The sequence below is a fragment of the Thamnophis elegans genome, chromosome 7, assembly GCF_009769535.1.
Source record: "Thamnophis elegans isolate rThaEle1 chromosome 7, rThaEle1.pri, whole genome shotgun sequence".
Taxonomy (NCBI): Eukaryota; Metazoa; Chordata; class Lepidosauria; order Squamata; family Colubridae; genus Thamnophis; species Thamnophis elegans.
The window spans coordinates 9,337,611-9,364,777 of NC_045547.1; the positions used below are offsets into that span (position 1 = coordinate 9,337,611).

A 27,167-nucleotide genomic window follows, 5' to 3' on the forward strand; every position below is an offset into this window, starting at 1 on the left:
TGGAACTGGGAGCGCACATGGCGCTTCTGTGCATGTGCAGAGACCCGCAATGACATTTGGGTGAGAGGGTGGAGCCTCCTGCCGCCACCGCTACCAGTTTGCCCGAACTGGGCAGAATACCACCCCTGGCTCAGCGCATTCAGGCGGGGTTCAAATGTCAGCTTCAAATAAAGTTACAAACAGGGAGCGAGGATGGAAGGGAGGGAGGGAGGGAGGGAGGGAGGGAGGGAGGAAGGAAGGAAGGAAGGAAGGAAGGAAGAAAGGAAGGAAGGAAAAGTCACAGCATGGCAGGGGTGGGTTTCAACCGGTTCGCGGCGGTCCCCGCGAACCGGTTGGTCGGCGAACCTGGAAGTAAGTAACTTCCAGGAACGGCGAAGGGCCCACCCGCCCGCCCGCGCTTCTTACCCGGTTTTGATTAATTCTGCGCTTCCACGCATGTGCAGGACGCATACAGCGCCTGCGCAATCCTCCGGGAGCAGCTGGAGCATCGCACAGACGCTAATATGCATGCGTGCACTGCGTGCGTGCATGAGGATGCCGCCGGCCCCGTTCCAACTGAACCAGTTGGAACGGGGCGAGAAACCCACCCCTGCAGCATGGTATGGCATGGCAGAGGCATTTGGGAGTTTGCCAAGCTGTAACTCCTCTCTAAGAGCAGGTGGCAGCTGTGGGTAAGAAGAAGGTCTTTGAACAACTGGAGGTGGTATATTAGTGCCCATTCTGGGAGCCTCTGCTCAAGGCCACTTGTGCCTTTGTGATGTCCAGACTGGATTAGCGCAATGTGCTTCACATGAGCTGTTCTTGAGCAACATCCAGAAGCTTCAAATAGTGCAGAATGTGATGCCATAGATCAGGGCTGTCACACTCGCTGCCTGCATGGGCTGGGCACGCCCATGCCCGGTTTAGCAAAGTGGGGGGAAAGTCACAATACATCACATGACACCGCTGTGATGTGAGATTGACTCCCCTGGTGTAGATAGTTATTGACACTGATTACTTCCGCGTATGAGACACCATTGGTCTCCAAGCGGCACTGACAACTGGTGGGTGTTGCCAGATGCTTTCCCAGATGTCTTGTCTTGGTCCTACCTGATGAGGGACATGCTCCAGCTACTTTGGATTTGTGGGCTCCAGAAAGAGAGCCTTTTCCTTTCCGGCGCCCACTTTTGGCAACATCTTTCTCCTTAAGATTGTCCCTGTCCCTGAGTGCTTTCCACAAGGCCTTGGATTTTTGGCTTTATGCCTAAACCTGGAATGGGATAGAGCAGAGATGGCATTCTACGGGTTCGGACTTGATCGCCCGAACCGGTAGCGGAAATTGCAGGTGTCTCCGCCAACCTGCGCCCAGCTCTATGGCATCCCATTTAGGCCCTTTTTTCACCAAATGCGCATGTGGTGGAAGGCTCTGCGCATGCGCAGAAATGGCGCATGCGAGCAAAGCACGCTCAAATTTGCCGGTAGGGAAGGTAAGTGTATGCCACCCTTGGGATAGAGGCTGTCTCCAGGTTGAGAGGCGATTGGTAGGATGACATCTGGCTGCCAAATGTTTTATTTTTATTTTTTTTATACGGTGTGTTTTATGAATATTATTTATTGAACTGTAAGCCACATATGTCAGATGGGCAGCTATATAAATCAAATCAAACCAGTCAGTCAATGAATCAATCCTGCAACAATACAACTCTCAAAAAAAATTAGGATAGCTTATGAAATATATATTAAAATCAATGAACTCTTCACACAGCATGCACAAGAATTACTGTGAAGTTAGTCAGCTTTAATATAAAATTGGCTCTGGGAAGTAGGATTTTAAACAAAGAATGAGGAGGAGGAGGAGGAGGAGGAGGAGGAGGAGGAGGAGGATAAAGAGAAGAAACTGTTGTCTGCATCTTAAATATTCAAACCATGATGTCTTAACATTCGTATCATTTTAGAGTCATTTCCTCACAATTTTGTCAACTTTGTGGTCAGAATGAGCAAAATTTGGAAAAGCAGTTGGAAAAGAGCTGCAGCTAAGCCCAAATCTTCTCCTGCACAGTAGGAGCAGTAGGCTGTACTCACACTTTGCCCCAAACACCTTGTTATACCCTTCTACCCGCCTTCTTAACTCAAATGCATATCGTCCTAGGATCACATAGCTACTATGAAAATCCAGAAAAAAAGATGCAGCTGCTTTAAAGAGCTGTTAGCGAGTGCATCATTCATGCATACCAGGCCCTCTCCGAAATAAATATTTCATTTTTGCATGGTGGCCAAGTTACTACTTCCAGTAGTAAAAAAAAAATGTTTCCAGAAAATATCCTTTGCTCAGTGGTGGGATCCTGCCGGTTTAACAACCGGTTCGGTGATTGCGTGTTTTGCGCCCATGCGCAGTTTTAACAAAACATACCTTCCACGTTGCTTCTGGGGGAGTAACACAGCTGATGCATGCAATCCGCTCTGCCGTGCGAATCAGCTGAGAGGGTGTAGGTAAGTAAAGCGCAGGGGCGGGTGAGTGTCCAAGCTGATTGTCGGAGCGAACCGGTTCGCCTGAACCGATACAAACCGGCTGAATCCCACATCCCTGCTTATGCTGGACCTGTTTACAGCCATAATTTTGCCAATGTACAAAAACCTATTTTTTCCCTCTCTTCTCTTTTCATTATGTGATAAAGGCCAAACAATCAAGGAACATAGTAAAGGACATTTGCATAACCCCTGTGCCTTAGAAGAATACGCAAGGAGATTTGTTTTCTCAACGTCATCCTACCTATTGTCACCGAAAAGGATCTTGGATTTGCAGCCACAACTGACATCATTCCCCATCACCTGTATGGTTGGCTGTGTGATAGATGGCGCTGCCCACATGCTGTGATTTCTCCACAAACAAACAAAAAAGTTTCCATGCGAATTGGCTCCCCATTGTGAGAAGGAACATGAATGACATGGTCCATCCATTTATGTACGGTACCAATGTGCCAGCTACCAAGCAAATGAATGGGGTTTCATGGCTGTGATAAATGTGCCTCCAAAAGCCCCTGCAGTTGTTTTTTCCAAGAAAAGCAGGTGTTCAGTTAACACCACGCATCACAGAAAATGGGGTTGCTGATATTGTGAAGATGCATTTAAATCAACGGGGCTTGAAATATGTCTTCCTCAACCCATGTGTCTCCTTCGGCGCCTTCCATCCAGCTTTCAATGGAACTCACTCATATAGAATTCAACCAGTATGAACAGCTATACCATATTTTTCCATCTATATGACGCCCCCATGTTTCACGTAGCATAAGTAAGTAAGCATACTACAAGCCATCCATGTGCATCTTATTTGAGAGGAAGTAATACAACAACAGGAAATGCATCACAGGAACAATAGAGATGAAACCTAGAGTGGCAATGTGATACAGGAAACAACTACAATAGAGAGGAATGATAGCGCTGCATATAAGGGAGAGGCTCATCCGGCATGCGTGTCAGAGCTGGAGGACGGGGATGGGCCATGTCTTCTCCTCTCAGCCTCCTGTGTATAAGATGCCCTTCTAATTTCAAGTATATATTTTAAAGAAAAAGTAGCATCTTATACACAGAAAAATACGGTACACTCCAACCTCAAGTCACAAACCTGAATTTAAAGTTGACATCCGTCTATGCATAAGGAACCCCTCTGTTAATGACTGGCACTGCATCTCTGGCTTGAAGACAGTGAAAAGGAATGGAAAATGGACTTGAATAATTGAAATAATGGACAGATTCATAATCTCTGACCTGGATCTGTTGCTGAAGCAGGTTGATTTTGTGTTGTTGTTGCAGAAGTTGCTGCTGCTGTCTTGCAATCTGTGGGGTCAACACACGTACATGTAGTTTAATAGCCGGTGCATGTATGTGTTTTTTGCATCTGTGCGTGTCGGTCTCAAAAGACCAAGGTTTCTAAAAATGTCCTTAGATCTTTGCCCATAAACAGTCTCGTTCAAATTAAAAAACCACTGATACATCCATTCTATTATCCAATAAAGTATTGATTATGTGTAGCAGTCATAGATGAAAACTTGTTCTTATGCTGGAAAAATAAAGTGATTTGGGATGGGAGTGGCTGGAAAATATTTCCTGATCCAATTCTAAGAATATTAGAAGGCCCACAATGGCAAATGCTCAGGAAAACCGTAGCATTTTCTAATGTGTTCCTCGGCCACTGAAGTTGACATTCACCATCATAATGATAAGTAGTAACTGATTACTTCAACACCCATAAATTTGTTTAACTCCTTTTAATTTTGTCCAAGTTGCTGATTATATCTCCATTTTTTTTGCTCTGCGTTGATCCTTTGATCCTACAAAATTGTCTTGATTTTGGGTGGATGAACAAGGGTCTTTTTTTTAGTCTGTATGTAGTAAAAATTATTTTATTATTAAATTATTAAATTTAAAATGATTGATCGTTCACATATTTAGTATATGTCAGGGTTTCTCAACCTTGGCAGCTTGAAGAGGGATGGACTTCAACTCCCAGAATTCCTCTGCCAGCTAGGGGGAATTCTATTCCCCTCCTCCTCCACCCATCTTCAAGCTGCCTAGATTGAGAAATAAGAGTTTACGCCAAGGATGAATGCTACCAAATTCCAATTTCTCCCATTCCAGGTCAGTTTATCCAATCTGGAAGGAAGCCCATTTTTTACTCCACTATAAATGAATTCTAGTCCTAGATTTGGGAAGACCCCAATTTTGCTGAAGTGGAATTTGGTGTTTGCCTCTTCTGACTGTCAGTCGTGAACTAGACAATGAGGTTGGCTTAGTAGGTTATACAAATCCACATCCCTATTGCTTATGGTCAGCGGTGGGATTCAAAAATGTTAGCAACTGGTTCTCTGCCCAGTTGCTGGCTGGGCGTGACTATGGTGGGCATGGTATACTCGGCTTTCTGTCCTGCACCATGGCGGAGAGGGGGCGTTTTTGGCCTCCCCACGAGCCTCCTGGATGTCGAAAACAGTCTCCTCTGAGCTCTGGAGGCCCTCCGTAAGCCGGAAACGGGCCCGTTTCCAGACTTCTGGAACTTCCTGTAGGCTTCCCTTTTCTGCCCTCTGGAGACTCCGTAGGTTTTCATGAGCCTCCGGGAGGGCAAAAACGGCCTCCCCTGGGCTCTGGAGGCCTTCCGGAGGCTGGAAACAGGGCTGTTTCCAGGACTTCAGGGAGGCCCGTTTTTTGCCCTCCCAAAGCCTCCACGCAGACCCTGCACTTACCTGGCATGATGAATGGGCTGCGTGGAAACTCCTGGAAGAGGTGGGCGGGGCCATTTGGTCCTTGCACCAACCGGTTTGCCAATCCGGATGCAAAATTAACATCCGGTTCGCCCAAACCAGTGTGAACCGGCTGAATCCCACCCCTGCTTATGGTTGAATGTGATATAGGCAAACACAGACAATGAAGTTCGATAAACCATGGTTCAGTTAAACATTGAGTAGGAGTGCCCAGTGAATATACTCAATGAATTTCAGAATGGAAGAAGACTTGTGATTTTACTACACATATTATAACAGTATGAGAAAGTACCAGAAGCCAAACATCCGTGTAAAAACAGTTAGTCAAGTCAGTAATTCTAAAGTCCTCGACTTATAGCCATTCACTTAATGACCTCTTGAAGTTACAACAGCATTGAAAAAGAGGGATTTGTGACCATTTTTTCACACTTATGACTGTTGCAGCATCTCCGTGGTCACATGACCAAAATTTGGGCATGATTGGCCTGAATTTCATTTATTCATTTATTAAATTTATAGGCCGCCCAATCCAGGAGGATTTATGACAGTTGTATTGCCCTGGGGTCACATTTGTTGAAACAACCCACCAAAATATTGGCAAGTAGTCCTCAACTCACAATGGACCATTTGAAGTTATAACAGCGCAGAAAAAAGTGAGCTACGACCAATTTTCTCACTTAGGACTGTGGCAGCATCCCCATGGTAACGCTATCAAAATTCAGACGCTTGACAACTGATTCGTATTTATGACTGTTGCAGTTTTAGGTTTAGGTTTCATTTTATTTATATGCCGCCCTATTCCCTGCGGGACTCAGGGCGGCGCACAAACCCAGGGAGGGAAAGGGAAACACAAAAACTACAAATACAAGGCATTTAAAAACAACCAACAGCCACACGAATCGAGAGGGGAAGGGAAACTCATCAACCCCAGGCCTGCCGACATAGCCAGGTTTTAACGGCTTTTCGGAAGGCCTGGAGAGAGGTGAGGATCCGAATCTCTGCGGGGAGTTCGTTCCAAAGGGCCGGAGCTGCCACAGAGAAGGCCCTCCAGTGTTCTGGAGGGGGTCATGTGATCCCTTCTTGTGACCTTCGGACTAGCAAAATCAATGGGGAAGCCAGATTCACTTCACCATTGTGTTGCTCACTTAGTGATTCAGTGATTCCCTTGGCACCTGTGGCAAGAAAGGTCGTCAAATGAAGCATGAAACTCATTTTAACGAGTGTCTCACTTGGTAAGAGAAATGTTGGGCTCAACTGAGGTCATAAGTCGGGGACTAACTGCGTTATAAAATTTAATGGAGTCAGACTTAAATGGATTTAAACTGAAAGAGTGGGGAGGAACGGACGGTTATAGCAGTAGACTTATATACCGCTTCATAGGGCTTTCAGCCCTCTCTAAGCGGTTTACAGAGAGTCAGCATATTGCCCCCAACAATCTGGGTCCTCATTTTACCCACCTCGGAAGGATGGAAGGCTGAGTCAACCCTGAGCCGGTGAGATTTGAACCGCTGAACTGCTGATCTAGCAGTAGCCTGCAGTGCTGCATTTAACCACTGCGCCACCTCGGTTAAGGTGCCTTGCCCCTAATCTTGTCTCTCGACCAGTGGTGAGTTGCAGGCGGTACGTCCTGGCAAGGCCGTACCGGAGCCTTCATGGAGCACCAGATACCGTTCTGGTACGGTGCTCAGGAGGGCCCACCCGCCTGCCCGAGCTCCTTATCTGTCTTTTAAGGCTTCCGCGCATGGTGCATACAGTGCCTGCATAATGCTCCGCTGAGCAGCTGGTGTGTCATGGAGGCTTGCGGAAACATCACTGACAGGAACGACACATGCGCGCATCCATGTGGGCGACACCGGGCCCGTTACAAATGTACCTGTTAGAATGGGATCTGGAATCCACCACTGCTCTCAACCCTACTCTTCTGATAAGGCTACTTGGGGCCACCCCGCGATCCTTGGGGCAGGGTAGTAAGAAAGTAATGGTATCCTATTATCTTCACTACCAGTAGTGTGAGCACGTGTGCACATCTGGGCATGCACAGAACCTTCTGCGCATATGCAGAAGGTCTGTGATGACATCTGGGTGGGCGGGTGAAGGCCTCGCGCCATCGCCGCTACCAGTTCGCCCGAAAACAGTGCAAACCTGCAGAATAACACCTGTGAAGTAAGAGCAGGGCCAGGGGTTTGGACAATATCATTATTGCCAAGAACTCTGTAATCTGTTCCTCTTCTCCACCACGAGCCGAAAATAACACATCCTGTTGTATATTCCATTTAACTTTTTTTTAAATATATATATACATATATCTTCCAGCCCTCTGGGAACAGTTCCGTGACTATTTCAGCCTTTTTTTTAGAAATAAAGACGTGTTAATAGAGTGCTAATCTCCTGCCTCCCCAATGCCAGAGCAGGGCTAGATTAAAAGTCCCTTTTAATAACCGCTCACCTGTTCTTGCTGCTGCTTGGCCAACTCCATTTGCTGGCGTTGCTTCTCAATTTGCGAGGCCGCCAATTTCTTCTGCTCATCGTGAGCCGCCAGCAGCTGCTCCCGCAAACTGGTCAGCTGATTGATCATGCCCATAAGCTGCCTCTCTTTCTCCGCTAGGCTCTCTGGAGTCCCTGAGCATCATATGGTGACCAAAAAAGAAATAGGCAAAAGGAGGAAAAAGGAGAGGGAAGAGCATCAGAAATGAGATCTGGGTACGGTTCCAAGCTAACGTGCCTTGTAAAGCAGAAAATGCCCTTTGCAGCACACGGCAGCACCCTCAAATGATTTAATTATTCCCCCCTCCTTCCTTTCTTTTTATTTTGTCCCACCTATCCAAGGTTCTTGATCTATGAATACATGTACATAGTAATAATGAGTTTCCTGCAATACAATACAATAGCAGAGATGGAAGGGACCTTGGAGGTCTTCTAGTCCAACCCCCATCTTAGGCAGGAAACCCTATACCATTTCAGACAAATAGTCATTCAGCATCTTCTTAAAGACTTCCAGTGTTGGGGCATTCACAACTTCTGGAGGCAAGCTGTGATTAATTGATCTAACTGTCAGGAAATTTCTCCTCACTTCTAAGTTGCTTCTCTCCTTGATTAGTTTCCACCCATTGCTTCTTGTTCTGCCCTCAGGTGCTTTGGAGAATAGCTTGAATCCCTCTTCTGTGTGGCAACACCTGAGATATTGGAAGACTGCTATCATGTCTCCCCTAGTCCTTCTTTTCATTAAACTAGACATCCCTAGTTCCTGCACCTGTTCTTCATATATTTTAGCCTTCAGTCCCCTAATCATCTTTGTTGCTCTTCTCTGCACTTTTTCTAGAGTCTCCACATCTTTTCTACACCGTGGCGACCAAAACTGAATGCAGGATTCCAAGTGTGGCCTTACCAAGGCATTATAAAGCAAGATCCTCAGCACTATTTTTGCCAAGGCTAGGACCTCAAAGGACTGTGGGTGCTAACATTTACTTTCAGTTTGATAACTTTATGGTTGTTTAGCCAGGATGCCTTCTCAAAATACAGAACGTAAAGCACGGAAACCTTAATACATCCGTATGCAAAAATGGAATAGAAGAAACAGATGAAGGAAAAAGAACGGAAATGAATAATTCGGAGTCACCCTACAATTGACCTCAGTGAGACCCAAATGTGCAGATCTTAAGTGAGCTATTTTGTGCAAATAAAGGCCTGTGTTAGGTTATGTGTGTGGCTTTTGAATTCTGACCACACATGAAATATGTTGTTTTTATATGAGGGTCCCAATAGGTTTAATTGTCTAATGTCATTGGATATGAAAGGGGCATCAAATAAATGTGGTGATAGATAGATAGATAGATAGATAGATAGATAGATAGATAGATAGATAGATGATAGATAGATAGATAGATAGATAGATAGATAGATAGATAGATAGATAGATAATAGATAGATATAGATAGATAGATAATAAATGGATATAGATAAGAGATATAAATAGATATATAGAGATAGATAGATAGATAGATAGATAGATAGATAGAATAGATAGATAATAAATGGATATAGATAAGAGATAATAAATAGATAGATAGAGATAGATAGATAGATAGATAGATAGATAGATAGATAGATAGATAGATAGATAGATAGGATAGATAGATAATAAATGGATAGATAGATAGATAGATAGATAGATAGATAGATAGATAGATAGATAATTAATGGATATAGATAGATAAGATAGGTAGATAATAAATGGATATAGATAGATAATAAATGGATATAGATAGATAATAAATGGATATAGATAGAAGATAGATAGATAGATAGATAGATAGATAGATAGATAGATAGATAGATAGATAGATAGATAGATAGATATTAGATATAAGATAAATTGATATAGATAGATGGGAGTCTGCTTTGACTGGAGGAGCGCTTGGGCCATCACAGGTGCCTCCGACACAAGTGAGGTTGAGCTGGCAATGCCCACCTGGCCATACTCACCCCCCCCCCCCCAGAAGTCAACCACAGCCCTGATGCATCCCTCCATGAAATCGATTTTGACACCCCAGATCAGAGGATGGAACGAGATGCCTGAAACTATCAAGTCCAACCCCTCTGCTCAATACAGGAATTCAAATCAAAGCATCTCAGACTGAGGACTGTCAATCCTTTCCTAGAAAGCCCTCTATTGTGGGATAAGAGAAAACAGGTCATGGTCTTCCTCTTTGTGACATCTTTTCAAAGACTTGAAAAGTACTAGTCCCTTTCAGTTGTGTTTTCTCAGGGGGAAAAAAATGTACTGTACTGATTTTCTTATTCTTTCCTTGTAGCTTCCTTAGTTTTCTGCCTTCTACTGATTCCATTTGATCTGACTCTTTCTGAAAAGCTAGTTTTGAGTTACAGTGCAATAAAGATAAAGGTTCCTCTCGCACACATGTGCTAGTCATTCCTGACTCTAGGGGGCGGTGCTCATCTCCGTTTCAAAACCGAAGAGCCAGCGCTGTCAGAAGACGTCTCCGTGGTCATGTGGCTGGCATGACTAAACGCCAAAGGCGCACGGAACGCTGTTACCTTCCCACCAAAGGTGGTTCCTATTTTTCTGCCTGCATTTTTTACGTGCTTTCAAACTGCTAGGTTGGCAGAAGCCGGGAGAAGTAACGGGAGCTCACTCTGTTACGCAGCGCTAGGGATTCGAACCATGGAATTGCTGACCATTCATCGACAACCTCAGCATCTTAGCCACTGAGCCACCACGTCCCTTCATTCCCATTCAAAACGTAGTAATAATTGGTTGCTTGATACCAAGTCATCCTGTCGAAATCCTGTTCCATGGGGCAGCTATCTACTAACCTCCACATTTATCTGTTTTCCAAAAGTTGGCTCTTCTTAGGGGTTTTTTCTGCCTGCATTTTTTATGTACTTTCGAACTGCTAGGTTGGCAGAAGCTGGGATAAGTAACGGGAGCTCATTCTGTTACGGGGCGCTAAGGATTCGAACCACTGAACTGCCGACCTTTCTGATCGACAAGCTCAGCGTCTTAGCCACTGTGCCACCGTGTCCCTTTTGACAGTGGCATACATGAAGCAAAAGCATGACGTCCTGAAATTTGGAAGGTGTATTTCGATCGATGCACCCATATGCCATGGATGCATATGGCAACTCATTTTTATTCCGTTATTTTTAGCTTTCATTGAAGAAGGTCATCCGAATTTTGTTTTGATCTTCTACAGCTGAGATGGCAAATCCATGGCACCTATGCCACAGGGGGCACGCAGAGCCGTCGCCCAAGTCAGTTCCACTGCGCATACACGCACGCCTCCTGGGTCTCTGGTGGGAGACGTGTGCACATGTGCGGGGGTGGGGGAATGTGGCGCATCCCACCCACCCACCCCCGATTTTAGTCCCAGGAGGCTTCAGGGAGGCCTGCTAGCACCAAAACAGGAGTTGGGCGTGCGGGGGTGGGGGGACCACGGGGCGGGGGGCACGGGGGGGCATTGCATTATGAGTGTCAGCACAGGCATATTTTCAGTACCAGAGGGAAAAAAAATGTTTGCCTTCACTGTTCCAGAGTATTAGTTACCTCGTCAGTTTTGTGTCATAACAATATTAGTGACTAATAAACATATTGTCCACCTCCTCATTCAAATCGCCGAGACACAACACTTCATAGTTTACTTGTAAGGCAACTGTGATGAGCCCGTCTCAAGTGTGCTTTTCACACCCACAATGGAGCAATCGAGAGACATGCCACGAAGACCACACTTAACTAATATAATCATCAATATGTTTTTTATGGTACTTTGTCAACTGGATCATGTATGGAATCCTAGGAAAATAGGAAGCCACTGTACGCTTAATCAGTTTCTGGACTAGCACCGGACAAAAATTATTACGAGCCTCAAGCTCTTGAACACCTGCATAAAATTGCTTTGCAGCAATTTTTTATGAACACGGAGCCTTTTGGCTGTTCTCTACAATTTCCAGACTAAAAAAAAAAGGGCAGAACTTTCCACAAGAAAAGATACACAGCGAGGCATCAGAGCATTGGAGAAATGACTGCAGCATGAAAAGCAAAGTTGTTCACACAACCCTTGAAGACTTTCACAAAATGAATGTCTTTTTATCTGTGGCCTTTTTCTCTAAAATTCTCTTCTCTCGTGAAATAAACATCTAACGTAATTTCTTTTTCATCGTATTGGATGAGAACTGATAGGAGGCAAAAAGGAGATTTTCTCTTCTTTTTTATTTGGGAAATGCATGACATTATTTCTGATACTATAAGTATTATAGTATAGTAAATATTACCTACACCAGAGGTCTTCAAACGTGGTGACTTTAAGACTTGTGGACTTCCAACTCCCAGAATTCTCCAGTCAGAGAAGTCTGGGAGTTGAAGACCACAAGTCTTAAAGTTGCCAAGTTTGGGGACTCCTGATCTACGCTGTCAATCCAGTAACATTGCCTCCCAATGCCTGGCTTTACTGTAACCCACAAAATATATATTTGCCGGGCCTGACTTTACTGAAAACCGCAAAAATGTAGTTGCTGTGCTTTGTGCGTAAAGAACAGTGGCACATGATAACCTGTTTGCAGTTAAGAAGAAACATTTCTGGTTTTCATTTCAGACAATATTGGTGAATAAGGAGCTATTGGCCACAATGGCTAAGTGCAGTATTGCAGGCAAACTTTGCCGACAGTCTGGAGTTTGATTCTGACAGGCTCAAGGTTGATTCAGCTTTCCATCCTTCCGAGGTCGGTAGAATGCGGACCCAGATTCTTGGGGACAAGATGCTGACTCTGTAAACTGCTTAGAGCACCGTGCAAAAGCACTGACAGGCAGGCAGACAAATAGATGAAACAAATTATATAGAGGATAGCTAGATAGATGAAAGCTAGATGATAGCTATATATGATAGATGGATGGATGGATGGATGGATGGATGGATGGATGGATGGATGGATGGATAGATAGATAGATAGATAGATAGATAGATAGATAGATAGATAGATAGATAGATAGATAGATAGATAGATAGAAGCTAGATAGATGAAAGCTAGATGATAGCTATATATGATAGATGGATGGATGGATGGATGGATGGATGGATGGATAGATAGATAGATAGATAGATAGATAGATAGATAGATAGATAGATAGATAGAAGCTAGATAGATGAAAGCTAGATGATAGCTATATATGATAGATGGATAGATGGATGGATGGATAGATAGATGAAAGCTAGCTAGATGAAAGCTAGATGATAGCTATAGATGATAGCTAGCTAGCTAGATGATAGTTATATAGATGATAGCTATATAGATAGCTAGATAGGTTGGTAGGTAGGTAGGTAGGTAGGTAGGTAGGTAGGTAGGTAGGTAGGTAGGTAGGTAGGCAGGCAGGCAGGCAGGCAGGCAGGCAGGCAGACAGACAGACAGATGAGAGCTAGATAGATGAAAGTTGGATGATATCTATAGATGATAGATGGATGGATGGATGGATGGATGGATGGATGGATGGATGGATGGATGGATAGAGATAGATGATAGCTAGCTAGATGATAGCTAGTTAGCTAAATGAAAGCTAGCTAGCTAGATGATAGCCAGATAGATAGCTGGATGATAGCTAGATAGATGAAAGCTAGATGATAGCTAGCTAGATGAGAGAGGGGGGAGGGAGGGAGGAAGGAAGGGAAGGAGGGAGGAGAGAGACAGAGAGACAGATGATTGATATGTCAACTAAGAATGTTTGACACTCTTTCTGGCATATCTAGATGTATCTCAGTTAGGAGAGACTCCTCTTAAATAAACCAACTGCCAACAGACTCTGTAAATTTATGCCAGAGAGTCATCGGAATATGTGATGGTGGCTGGCTGGGGAATTCTAGAAGTTGAAGTTCATATACTTGAAAGTTTCCAAGGTTAAGAAACCCTGGGCTATGGGCATTGACCTCACCATATCTTCCCCAACTGCCCCACAAAAGGAAAAGGAAGTCTGGAAGAGATAATTGGTCTAACCAAACAATTCATTGTTCCTCATTAAGTATAGCAAAGCGTCACAGCTGGATGGCCATATCTTACAAATGTAAAATGTACATCCAGACTACAGATTAGAGTGGGAACTTGAAGGCTGGGATGTGCATGTCTTCAAGGCACCTTTTATGTGAATGCTGGTGGTTTCGTGCGGCCCATTTTCGACATCCAGATCTTCCTTCAGCTGATTTATGCCCAGGGCCAGGGCTAGGATAAATATTTCTTCTTCTTTTGATCTCCCTCCCTACCACCCTGGAGAGTCATTTCATTGCTCTACATCAGGGATGTCAAACTTGATTTCATTGAGGGCTGCATCAGGGTTGTGTTTGACCTCAGGGGGCCAGGGTGGGCATGACCACGGTGGGCGTGGCCAGCTCAACACCACTCCTGTCGGGAGCGCCTGTGGTGGCCTGAGCGTTCTGCCTGCGATAATGGGCTCCTGAGCTCCGTTCTTGGCTGCGATGGCCTCATGCGTCCTTTTTCCTCTACCTGTCCTAACTGAAAACCCTATCAATTGTGGAGCCGATCGGCGACAGGGAGCCGCAGCAGAGGGATGAAAGAGCCACATGCGGCTCCAGAGCTGCAGGTTGCTGACCTGTGGTCTAGATAGACCTTAAGTTGACAAAAACTTCAATGAGAAGTCAATTTGAAGTGTATTAAAGTCAGAATTGAGATATGTTTGTGTGCCTGGAATTCCACCGTCTAGATAGATGCCATAATAGATCAGGGCAGCCCCACGGGCCATATCTAAGTACCCCGTGGACCAGATCTGTCCCCCCCAGGACCTTGAGTTTGATACCCCTGCTCTACATGACCTCTTGAGTCCAGAAGAAATAGCCTAGAATCTCTGCTTCTCAATCACTGTGCTGATTTGCAGAATCAGCCTCCAGAACAGCCTATTTAAGAAAGAACTCTTCTATACATTGCATTGAAGAATGTAATGGTTGCTGATTTTCTACCTTCTGTTTTAAATGCTTTGTTCCATTGCTTTACCTTTTAGCCTTAATAAAACTACAATTTTGATTGTAATGAGGTTTACTTGGATGTTTTTGACTGGTTGCATGTTTTATTGGGCTTCTGTGAACCACAATGGATCTTTTCAATTTGTTGGTACACCAAAACAACAAATACTTATAATAGTTTGGGCTGGGCTTAAAGGGGACTGAACTGAACATTGCAAGCTGGAAGGTTGACAAATTCCTACTTCAGGTTTCCTCTAGCTGTCAAACTCCTTGCTAACAAATCTATTGCCTAAGCAAAATAGATGAGCACTTTTTAAGAAAAATCCAGTGGGGAATAAATACAAATAACATCTGGGTGAAAAAAAGCATCACACCTTTTAAACATGAAATGAAATTTTCGCAGACCCCTCCCTCCCTTCCCTCTTTCCCATCCTCCCTCCCTCCCCCTCTTTCTTTCTTTCTTTCTTTCTTTCTTTCTTTCTTTCTCTTTCTTTCTTTCCTTTCTTTCTTCCTCCTTCCCTCCACCCCTTTCTTTCTTTTTCTTTCTCTCTCTCTCCCTCCCTCTTTCTTTTTTCTTTCTTTCTTCCCCTTAGTCAAGCTACCTAATAAATCACTGCTATTATAATTACGTATAAACAGTTGCATTTACATATACCCACACTACTCACTTTGAATTACTAAAATTAGACAGCAATTTTAACTGGAGAAAAAAAAAACACCAGAGGAAACAGTGGGGCTTAATATGCAGGGAACTTCACAACTGCCAGCTTGTCACAGTACAAAATACCGGGGCCTGATCATGTCACCAGAAGAAAATAGAGATTTGCTGCATTCTCATAATTCTCTTGAAGATTGTGAGAAAGACAGCTTTGATAAGTGAAAATATAATACCTCCAAACCTACCTCTCAAGTTATTTTAATTGATAGGAACACTCTGCCTTTAAACCTCAGCTTTTAAGCTGTCCTCATTATCTTTGCAATATTCTCTTGGTTTTTCAACTGTGGGTTCCTTCACATGGCAGCCTCTTATCTTCACGATGTGTGTGTGTTTGTGTGTGTGTGGGGGGGGGGGTAGTTGAGCCTCCAGTTCATATCTGATGTTTGCCATCAAATGCAGTAATTCAGCTACGTAGGGAGATTTGTTGGATCAAATCGCATGTCTGTACAGATAGTCCTCAAATTGCGACCTCAACTGAACCCAAAATTTCTCTTGCTAAGCAAGACAGTTGTTAAGTGATTGACTGCAGCTGTCAAGTTAGTAACATGGTTGTTAAGTGAATCTGGGTTCCCCTTTGACTTTGCTTGTCAGAAGGTCGCAGACGGTGATCGTACGGTCACTACAACTTTCACAAATACACTCTCTCACACACTGGTCTACAACTTTTCCAAAGTCCGCCTGGCTCAGAGATCTGATCACAGCCATCATTTAGAAAAGCTGCCCAACCTACCTTCTTTCATTTCTCCTTTTCCCATCCCAAAATTGGATTCTATCCACCCAGAGGGGGACAGAGCCGTATGCCAGTTATCAGCTCCCTTCAGAGTCAGACATCAGTGAGGCAGACAAACAGCTGGAGCCTGTTCCCTGTGTGCGCATGAGCAGAGTTGCCAGACGAAGGGAACAGCTAAGAACAGGGGTCGACTTGGAGTAAGGCCACAGGGCGACGATGAATGGACCCTCCCAGAAGAAATAAAAGAGGAGCGAAAGGGGAGTGGAGTTTGCAGGAGACCATTAGTTCGCTTCATTGGTTCGTGACTCTTTGAGACTCCTTGCCAAGTTTTGCAGATCTCAGCCTGGCAACTCTCCAAGCCAGATAAGGTCTGTGACTGCAAATCCTCCCTTCAAAGACTTTGCTGGATGTGAATGAGCAGAATTCACAGGAAATTAATAAAAGGGTTTTTTGTCAGGACAAGGAGTTTGCTTCATGCTCTTGGGAAGCCTCGGTCAGAACATCTTGGGATTCCTTAACTAGAAATACAAGGGGTTGAACCTAGATCATTTTACAGGTAAAACAGTTGGACAACAAGTAGACAGACAAAGTTGATCTCACCACCTACGAATAGTTGCCAGCTCCCGTGGTTGTAACTGATTTTGTAAGCTGCCCAGAGTCACTCGATAGTGAGATGGGCAGCATATAGATTTAATAAATAAATAATAAATAAGTAAGTAAATTCTAGATAGACCAGAGAAGACCAAAGTTCACGGACATGATTAAATGATGACCGATGGGTCCACAAGCAGCAGAAGGTAAAGCAACTGAAAAGGGACTATGATGGTGCTGATAGAGCTGCACATTATAGAAATACATTATAGGAAAACCACGAAAGGGAAAAAAAAAACGGATGCTAAGAATAAAACAACGAAATACATCTATATTTATATACTGTATTCAGGGCTCATTGAACCCCCCATGGCTAGATTTCAACAATGTTATTTTGCATTTAGACTTTGTTATTTCAGCATTTTTTTTTAAAAAAAAACCAACTATTTTGCAAGTGAAGACAGTTGCTAGGTTTACAGTGTGGGGGGGGGGATTGAAAATGTTCTGCTCCTTCCATCTGCCTGTGTGGAAAACCGAAGGACACATCCTAAACATATTTAGGATTCCTTCGGTGGTGGAATTTTCTCTTCAAGCAAAAATATGTGCTTGTTTGTTGGGTTGCCTTAGCTGAGAGTGGAAATGTACTTTGCAAAACTCATCCCTGAAGAAGGTAGACTTCCATGGTTCCACCACAAATGTGCGAACAACAAAAGCGCGCCTGACTAAAGCGCAGTGACAAAACCGCGCCGACAAAACCGCGCGACGAATGAGCGACGAATTAGCCCTAAAGTGCGCCGACAAAAGCGCTCCGACAGAAGCGCACTGTAACGTAATCCTAAATCTAACCCTAAACCTAACCCTAACCCTAAACCTAACCCTAAACCTAACCCTAACCCTAACCCTAACCCTAAACCTTACCTTAAATCGAGCTTCTGTCGGTGCGCTGTTGTCGGCGCGCTGTTGTCGGCGCGCTTTTGAAATAGCGGTTTTAGCCCCGTGGTTTTGTCGGCACGCTGATGACGTTCGCGCTTTTGTTGGGTCACAGACTTCCATACTTGGCTGCACATCTTCTCTGGAGGCTACTTTCATTCCTAAGTCTATACCTCCATCTCCTTTTTTGCCTCGCCTATAAACAGTTTTGTTCACCACATTATAAAAAAGGTGTTGAGACCAGTGGTGGGTTGCCCATTTTTTTTTTACTACCGATTCGGGTGCGCTTGCATGCAATGCTTCTGTGCATGCGCAGAAGCGTCTGGGCAGGTGGGCGGAGCCTCCCGCTGCCGCTACTACGGTTTGCCCAATCTGCACCAAACGGGGAGTAAGCCACCTTTGGTTGAGACTCTAGAAAAAGTGCAGAGGAGAGCAACCAGGATGATTAGGGGACTGGAGGCTAGAACATACGATGAACGGTTACAGGAACTGGGCATGGCTAGTCTAGAGAAGAGAAGGACCAGGGGAAACATGATAGCAGTGTTCCAATATCTCGGGGGCTGCCACAGAGAGGAGGGGTGTGTGTGTCAAGCTATTTTCCGAAGCACCCAAAGGCCAGACAAAGAACAATGGATGGAAACTGATCAAGGAGAGATTCAACCTAGAAATAAGAAGGAACATTCTGACAGTGAGAACAATCCACCAATGGAACAGAAGTTGCCTTTGGAAGCTTCATCACTGGAGGCTTTCAAGAAGAGACTGGGCTGCCATCTGTTAGAAATGGCGGAGGGTCTCCTGCTTGAGTGCAGGGGGGGGGTTGGACTAGATGACCTATAACAATGATGGTGAACCTTTTCAGTGATGAGTACGTGCTTGCATGTGGGTGTGTTTTCAGGTTGTTTTGGGGCAGTTTTCAGGCCATTTTCAAGCCAGTTTGGGGGCGATTTTCAGGCTGTTTTTCAGTCTGAAAACAGCCCGAAAAAGGCCAAAAACCAGCGCTAAAATGGCCTGGTTTTTAAACCAGAAGAGCAGTTGGCAACAGCATGCCTGCCCACAGAGGGGCTCTCCATGTCACCTCTGGCACCCATGACATAAGTTGGCCATCACTGTTCTATAAGGTTCCTTCCAACTCTGTCATTTTGTGAGTGATCAGTTACATCTGCCAAAGGATAGCTTAAAGCTAGGCTACCTAGATAGGATAACACAAATCATGGTACTGGAAAAAAAAATGACATCATGTCTGCAACACCCACATCGGGATGCAAATCCTGGCTCTTCATTGATGTTGTGCCTCAACATCGGATTCCAATATGTAAATCATAAGGTTTGGTTTTATATTTTACTATCTCCCCTACCTTCTTCCTCTGCCCTGTAAATGCCTCTGTGCCATATGGTGTGCCCCGCCATCCCCACAGAGCAATGCTAGCTGCTGGTTATCTACCAGGGCATGTTAAAAGTGTTAAGCAGGTGGCAACAACTGGCCACTTTTGGCTGATCTCCAAGCTAAGCAGGATGAGCCTTGGTTAGTATTTGGATGGGAGACTGATTGAGAACTCCTGGGCTGTTTGTTAGATTTTTATTTATTTATTTATTTATTTATTTATTTATTTATTTATTTATTTATTTATTTATTTATTTATTTATTTAGAGAGATAGTGATAGATATAGAGAGATAGAGATAGAGTTAGAGATGATAGAGATATAGAGATAGAGATGATATAGATGATATAGATGATATAGAGATAGAGATAGAGATAGAGATAGAGATGAGCCAAGGTGGCGCAGTGGTTAAATGCAGCACTGCAGGCTACTGCTAGATCAGCAGGTCAGCGGTTCAAATCTCACCGGCTCAGGGTTGACTCAGCCTTCCATCCTTCCGAGGTGGGTAAAATGAGGACCCAGATTGTTGGGGGCAATATGCTGACTCTCTGTAAACCGCTTAGAGAGGCCTGAAGGCCTATGAAGCGGTATATAAGTCTACTGCTATTGCTATTGCTATGATATAGATATAGATATAGATATAGATATAGATATAGATATAGATATAGATATAGATATAGATATAGATATAGATATAGATATAGAGATAGAGATAGAGATAGAGATAGAGATAGAGATATAGATAGAATAGAATGGAATAGAATGGAATAGAATAGAATATGGAATGAATAGAATATAATAGAATAGGGGATGAATAGAATAGAATTCTTTATTGGCCAAGTGTGATTGGACACGCAGGGATTATAAATTAACAAAGAAAAGATACCAACAAGCTTTTTCTATAATGCTGCTAAGAAAACTGTAATCACTAAGAGTTAAGCTTGATTTTAGGATACCATCATCCTGAGCGTCATCATCAAATTTATATGCCACCCAACTCTCTATGGGAAGCTCACTACCTTCAAAACAAAATCTCAAATAAAAAAAAAAGATATCAATAAAGGAGGATATTCGTAACTCAAGGTTGAAATGCGGGGTCCTTGGTGCTCTCTGAGCTTGGTTGTTCTCTTGCAGACGTTTCATTACCTGTCTAAGTCACATCATCTGTGCTAGTGACTTTGGGAAATGAAATGTCTGCAAGAACACAACTAAACTCAGAGAGCACCAAGGACCCCCTCATAAAAGATATTTATAACCTCTTGAGGTACCCAGAGCAGGATCCCTGACAAAATGACTTCTCCTGGATACATCTCTGCTATTTATGACCCCTGCTCTCTGGAATAGCCTTCTTCTAGTTTAAAGCACGCGCAAAATGCATTTCAATGTAAATGCAAATGCACTTTTAGCAATGATCAGTGCTAAAAACACTTTCACTCAACTCCCCTTGCGATCACTCAGGAGGGGTCCACTCCAACACCACTAACGTATGGACAGAGATATATTTTTAATGTTCTGATACTTTACTGTGCGTTGACTTTTTAAATGTGTTTGTTAAGTTTTCCTTCAAGGGATATTAACATGCATTTTAATATCGCACACTGTCTGGAGATGCACAGCGGGAGCGACGGTATAGAAAGGGCTGAAACAACAGACGGTAGGATGAAATAAAGGGAAGCCGCACAAAAACGAGGCCTAAGAAAGACGCGAGATAATTTCCCATTTCAGCGAGAATGGCATCGGATCGATTTCCACCCCTCTCCTGAAAAGAACGCGTGCCAAATTCGAAAGAGGATATTATGGGGGAGAGAGAAAGAGAGAGACAGGGGAAGAAAGATCTCCTCAGCATGGGGCAAAAATCTGGCACCGGTAACTGCAGGTTGTAGGGAATAGCTCAAAATCACCTTCCCCTATTTTGGTGATGGGCTGAATGATACAACATTACCGGCGGCTTTTGTTCCCGCTGTAATTTTGCCAGATTTAATAAGGAGGGATGGCATCCAAACCAAACAGAGCCTTATTACCCCGTGCTAATTTCAGCAAGAGAGTTAAACACTACCTTAATTGTCTCCTGCTAAATGAAAGGGCATGTTCCCTCTCCCTATTGTGTGGGACTACTGTAGCTCTCTTTTTGAAGGATTTCTCTAGTCCACAGACCTATTTAGCTTCAGAGACCCTGCACCCTCAGCTCAGGCAAATGCGGAAGTCACTGGATCTTCAAAGTTTTGGCTGGTCTCGCACTTGCCCGAAATCCGGAGTCAATCAGCTGCTCAGAGTTTTAGGAGCACATCCATTCAAACCAGATTCTAAATCAACATTTGAGATTTCCTGGTGGCAAGATCAGGGGTAGTATTTACTTACTTTCCCTAAGGTAAAGGTAAAGGTTTCCCTCGCACATATGTGCTAGTCATTCCCGACTCTAGAGGGCAGTGCTCCTCTCCATTTCAAAGCCGCAGAGCCAGCGCTGTCAGAAGAAGTTTCTGTGGTCATGTGGCCGGCATGACGAAATGCCGAAGGCGCACGGAGAGTTGTTACCTTCCCACCAAAGGTGGTCCCTATTTTTCGACTTGCATTTTTACATGCTTTTGAACTGCTGGGTTGGCAGAAACTAGGACAAGTAACAGGAGCTCACTCTGTTACGCTGGGGATTCAAAACGGGCCCCCGAACTTCGTTTTCAGCTGCGATGGCCTCCTGCAACCTTCTGCCAGTGAAAACGGAGCTCAGGAGGGAGTTGCGCTGTTTCCAGGGTGGCCCCACGGGCCAGATCTAAGCCTTCTCTTGGTCTGGGCCCATAACCTGTCAAGAGTGTGCACAGCATGACTACTATTTTAAGACAACCCAGGAGCAAAATACAGTACACACAAGTTTTGTCTTTCAAACAGTGGTTTATATACACGACTTATATATACATACCCAAATACACGTGTTAGGCAAATACCAAGCAAGCAAGCAATCTTCAACTCTACACGGGGAACCACAATGGAGTTAGAACACGAGGAGAGAGATACACGAGGAGAGAGAGAGATGCCCATACATGGCCTCCCTTATATATACAGCTTCTTAAAGTGGCAGTAACCCTGCTGACTCATCCTTGTGTCATCATTTCGGTTTACAGCTTTATAGCAGCTGGTCATCTATTAAATCGTCATTACCCTGAAAACCCCGTAGTCCATGGGTTAATGGTTGAGTTGCCAGTCCCAATTCTGGTCCCTAAATGACTTATCTCATGAATGAATAGAAGTTAGAAGCAGGAACCATTTTGTCTCGTCTCAGTTCTCTACGCATTCAGACAAATGACTGAGTGGAGTTGAATTCACCCTCTCTGGAAGCGCTGTGGCTGGGATTTAAGTATTCCCGGGCAGTTGGCAATATGTCTCCCATCATTTGTAAAAAGGAGCAAGAGTAGAGAACCCACTGATGTAAATAATATACTAAGGATATAATCGGTAGTACACACAATATTCCAGTTATTGTGCATGGTATCAGACCTATTCATGCAGTGAAGATGACTCACCCAGAACAAGATGAGACATAGGCAGACAAGTAGCAGAGAGAGAGAGGGAAAAAAAAGAAATATTTTTTCCTTTGTTTGTTTTACGATTGTTGAAGGTATGAATGGATGAATGAATGAAAGGCCGGGGATTGAAATAGCTGAAAAATTACAGATAGGCTGGACCAGGGGTGGGTTCCTGCCAGTTCTAACCTCTTCTATAGAAGAGATTCCACAAATCTACAGTGCCGTTTAGAACCGGTTCCAGCTCCCTCCCACCGCCCGTCCGCACATCATCAAGATGAAGAGCGAGAGGAGAAATTCTGGGAGTTGAAGTCCACAAGTCTTAAAGCTGTCAAGTTTGAACATCCCTGGGGGTTTTTTTCTAGAGGGTTAGGGGTGCAAGGGTCTTGTAACTTGACAGCTTTAAGACTTGCGTGCTTCGAATGCCAGAGTTTCTGAGCCAACATTTTGGTTCTTAAGCAAGAGCGTTGTTAAGTGAGTTCCACCACATTTTACAAGTTGGCCATGCCCACCCAGTCACATGGCTGGCAAGCCACTCCCACCAAGTCACATGGCCAGCAAGCCACTCCCACAAAGCAGGCCACACCTACAGAAGAGGTTCTAAAAAAATTTGAAACCCACCACTGGGCTGGACACAGAGCCCAACATGAATTATGTTAAAGGTCACACAAGGGAGAGTTAGGGAAGGATGAAAAAAGGTAAGGAACAGCCAAGTCTCAGTCAATAAAAAAGGAAAACCAGATCCAAAAAGTCTTTCTCCTGCCAATCAAATCTGCCTAAATAATTCTGCAAACGACACATCAACATTCTTTCAAGCATTTGTGGTTTGAAACAGGTTAAATTAATTGGCCAGCTACTGAAATTAATATTGCAGGATCTAACACAACAATCATGAAGACACACTGAAGAATGTAGACACGCTGCAATTTAATTTACTGGTATCCATAAGGATGCCGTCCGTTTAGATGGCAAAGATCAGGGCTGTGAAACTCACGTCATCACGGTGGTGTCAGGTGACATATTGGGACTTTCCCCCCTATGATGAACCAGGTGTGGGTGTGGCCAGCGTGTGATGCATCCGTCCCATGAGCCTGTTGTGACCTAGGCTTCCCCAAAAAGCAGGAGGCAGAGTCGTGGTTCCAACTAAACTCCTTTTATTAAACGAATGTGAATTCCTCTCATTTGAAAGAAAACAGTCTTTCAAAGGAATATTTATGACTACAGACCTTATCTATCTTGGAAAGCTGCCCTGTAAATATTTTCCAAATGAGGTGCTGCGCAAGGAAAGACTGGGCACAGAGTCTCTGAGATTCACGGACAGATCTTCACACTCCTGAAACTAATCTAACAACCGAATGAACAAATTGTTTCCTGCAAAAGCCCACTCCTCTTTCGCTCCTCTTTTATCTCCTATGGGAGGGGCCAATCACCTGTGGCTTTACTCCCAAGTCGACCCTGATGTCTGAGCTGTTCTTTTCTTCTGGCAGCTTTGTGCCTGCGCACACTGGGAACAGGCTCCAGCTGTTCCTCTGCCTCACTGCCAGACAGCCTCAGCTCCATCTCTGCCTCTGATGCAGAGCCGTCGTCCGAACTTTCACCAGCCTCCAGGACTGGCCCATGTTCCTCCCCAACCTCCTTACAGTTCGACTCTGCTGCCAGCTTGGCTGGTCGCTGACGGACCACAACAGGGCCGGGAGTTTGACAGCCCTGGTAAAGACTTAAGAATAACTTCGTTGAATTAGGCTAAGACAACTTTTAATCCAGCATTGTGTTTCTCAAAAGGCCAACAAGATGCAAAAGCAAAATAATGGAGACCTACACCTGTCCTATCATTGTTCCCTGCAACTGGAACTTGGAAGCGTGTTGTTCTCGATTCAGAAAAAAAACCTAGTTTTGATTAGGCCTGTTCTTCATGAATTTATTCAGTTCAGACAAAATAAATACCTGTTCTCTAGGTAAATTCCTGACAGCCATCACATACCACATGACATCATTGTGCAAAACTGCCCCCTTATTTTTGCCCTAAGAGCTGTGGTGGCGCAGTGGTTAGAATGCAGTACTGCAGACTACTTCTGCTGACTGCCGGCTGCCAGCAGTTCGATGCTCACCAGCTCAAGGTTGACTCAGCCTTCCATCCTTCCGAGGTGGGTAAAATGAGAACCCAGATTGTTGGGGACAATATGCTGAACTCTGTAAACCGCTTAGAGAGGGCTGTAAAGCACCGTGAAGCGGTATATAAGTCTAAGTGCTAAGTGGGAAGGAGGGAGGGAGGGAGGAAGGGAGGGAGGAAGGAAGGAAGGAAGGGGCAATAGGCTGACTCTGTAAACTGCTTAGACAGGGCTGTAAAGAACCGTGAAGCGGTATATAAGTCTAAGTGCTAAGTGGGAAGGAGGGAGGGAAGGAGGGAAGGAGGGGAGGGAGGAAGGAAGGAAGGATGGAAGGGGCAATAGGCTGGCTCTGTAAACTGCTTAGAGAGGGCTGTAAAGAACCGTGAAGTGGTATATAAGTCTAAGTGCTAAGTGCTAAGTGGGAAGGAGGGAGGGAAGGAGGGAAGGAAGGAGGGAGGGAGGGAGGGAGGGAGGGAGGGAGGGAGGAAGGAAGGAAGGAAGGAAGGGACAATAGGCTGACTCTGTAAACAGCTTAGAGAGGGCTGTAAAGCACCATGAAGCGGTATATAAGTCTAAGTGCTATTGCTATTTTTGCTTTCCCGACGGAAAAAAAGGGGGGGGGATAAAAAGAAGAAGGCTGACAATCGAAGGAGTTCTGAACCCATCTCACTGCAAGAGACCTTAAATAGTTCCTCGTCTTCAAAAGGGTTGCTGCTTGTAAAGTATTTGAGCTGCATTAGCCAAAGGTTTAAAACTTAAAACATTATCCCACTGATTAGCCTCCTTATTTCTGCTTCTCCTCCTTCAAAACCAGATCATGCCAAACCTGTCAGACTTTTGATTCCAGCTTCCAGATGACAGGCTCCTAAAGTAATTGATTGCCCTTCCTAAATTTGAAGACCCCCCCCTTCCCCCCCTTCACCTTAACCCCCCAATCATACTCACTTGCCTGGCCTTCCAACTTGTCTGGTATTACTTAAATTGAATTATCCATCCCAGCCCATAGACAGATTCTGCCTAGAGACTCTTTATCTCATGATTCTGCATGTCAACTAACAGATTATCCTTTTTAATCCATACATACAATCTATGTAACATGTGTCTTTAATTCATAGGCACCGATGAGCTATAGTGTCACTGAACAGATTATTTCTCTTAATCCCTTATTGGCAGTTATAAAAGTGGGATTTTTTAAAAAAAAAAAAAACCTGGAAGAAAATCCATATGGCCCATCTTTAGTGTAGGGCAAAGTAAATAGTGTCATATATGAGAGACAGCTGGATTTAAATATCCATTGCTGATGCTTCGAGCCACACCTTCCAAGCGCACATTGATTTTTTAAACTAAACAGGGATTTAATAGACGGTGTTTAGGCATGTTAAAACCAGAATTTCTGCCTGCCTTGAGTTCTTTTAAATCTGGAGTTAGGGAAATTTTGAATTTTGTCCAAGACAAAGCTGATCACAATTGGATGAGATTGATGGTTAAGAGTTACTTGCTAACCAGCATTTACATGAAAAGGTAAGGCAAAAACCAAACCAGAGATGGTATTCAGCAGGTTCTGACCAGTTCTGGAGAACCGGTAGCGGAAATTTTGAGTAGTTCAGAGAACCGGCAAATACCACCTCTGGGTGGCCCCGCCCCCATCTATTCTCTGCCTCCCGAGTCCCAGCTGATCGGGAGGGAATGGGGATTTTGCAGTGACCTTCCCCTGCCACGCTGACGAAGTCACACCCATGAGGCCATGCTACGCCCACCAAGCCACGCCTACAGAAACGGTAGTCAAGATTTTTGAATCCCACCACTGAACCAAACTACACATTACACAGAGTTAGCAGAATAGATGTGGGCTTCTGTTTCTCTGACTCTGAAAACACTGGTGGGCCTCACTTGATTTCAGCTCTGTCCAAAAGCTACATATAAACCTGAATCAATGATATATTAGGCCTAATTTCTACTTGAGGCACAAACATTTAGTACATTTCGTTTAGTGGTTGTTCAAAGCAGAGATGGGTTGCCAATTTCCTTGGGTGTACTTCCACATGCACTCGCACATGTGTGCGTGCAACACTTCTGTGCATCCGCAGGAAATCAGGTGGGTGGACCGAGCCTCCTACTGTCACTACTACCGGTTTGGCCAATCCGGGCCGAACTGGCAGCAACCCATCTCTGGTTCAAAGTTATGGCATCAAAAAAAGTGACTTAGGACTGTTTCTCACACTTCTAATGGCTGCAGCATCCCCAGGGTCATGTGATCAAAATTCAGATGCTTGGCAACTGACTCATATTTATGACAATTGCAGTTGTTCCGGTGTTCTGTGACCACTTTTTGCAACCATCTGACGAGCAAAGCCAATGGGGAAGCCAGGTTCACTTAACAACCATGTTACTAACTTCACAACTGCCAAGAGCCGAGGTGGCGCAGTGGTTAAATGCAGCACTGCAGGCTACTTCAGCTGACTGCAGTTCTGCAGTTCGGCTGTTCAAATCTCAC

General features: G+C 44.3%; 1 protein-coding gene across 9 annotated transcripts in view; it reads right to left on the reverse strand.

Annotated features, from left to right (window-relative positions):
• The window catches only part of SOX5 (SRY-box transcription factor 5), a 640,060-nt gene that overhangs the window by 233,716 nt on the left and 379,177 nt on the right, over positions 1–27,167 (reverse strand). For all 9 annotated transcript variants that reach the window (XM_032221314.1, XM_032221307.1, XM_032221310.1 and 6 more), the window contains 2 exons: positions 7,678–7,850; positions 3,745–3,813 (listed from right to left, as the gene is read on the reverse strand). In XM_032221314.1, coding sequence (XP_032077205.1) covers positions 3,745–3,813; positions 7,678–7,850 — 242 coding nt within the window. The remainder of the gene's footprint in view (positions 1–3,744; positions 3,814–7,677; positions 7,851–27,167) is intronic.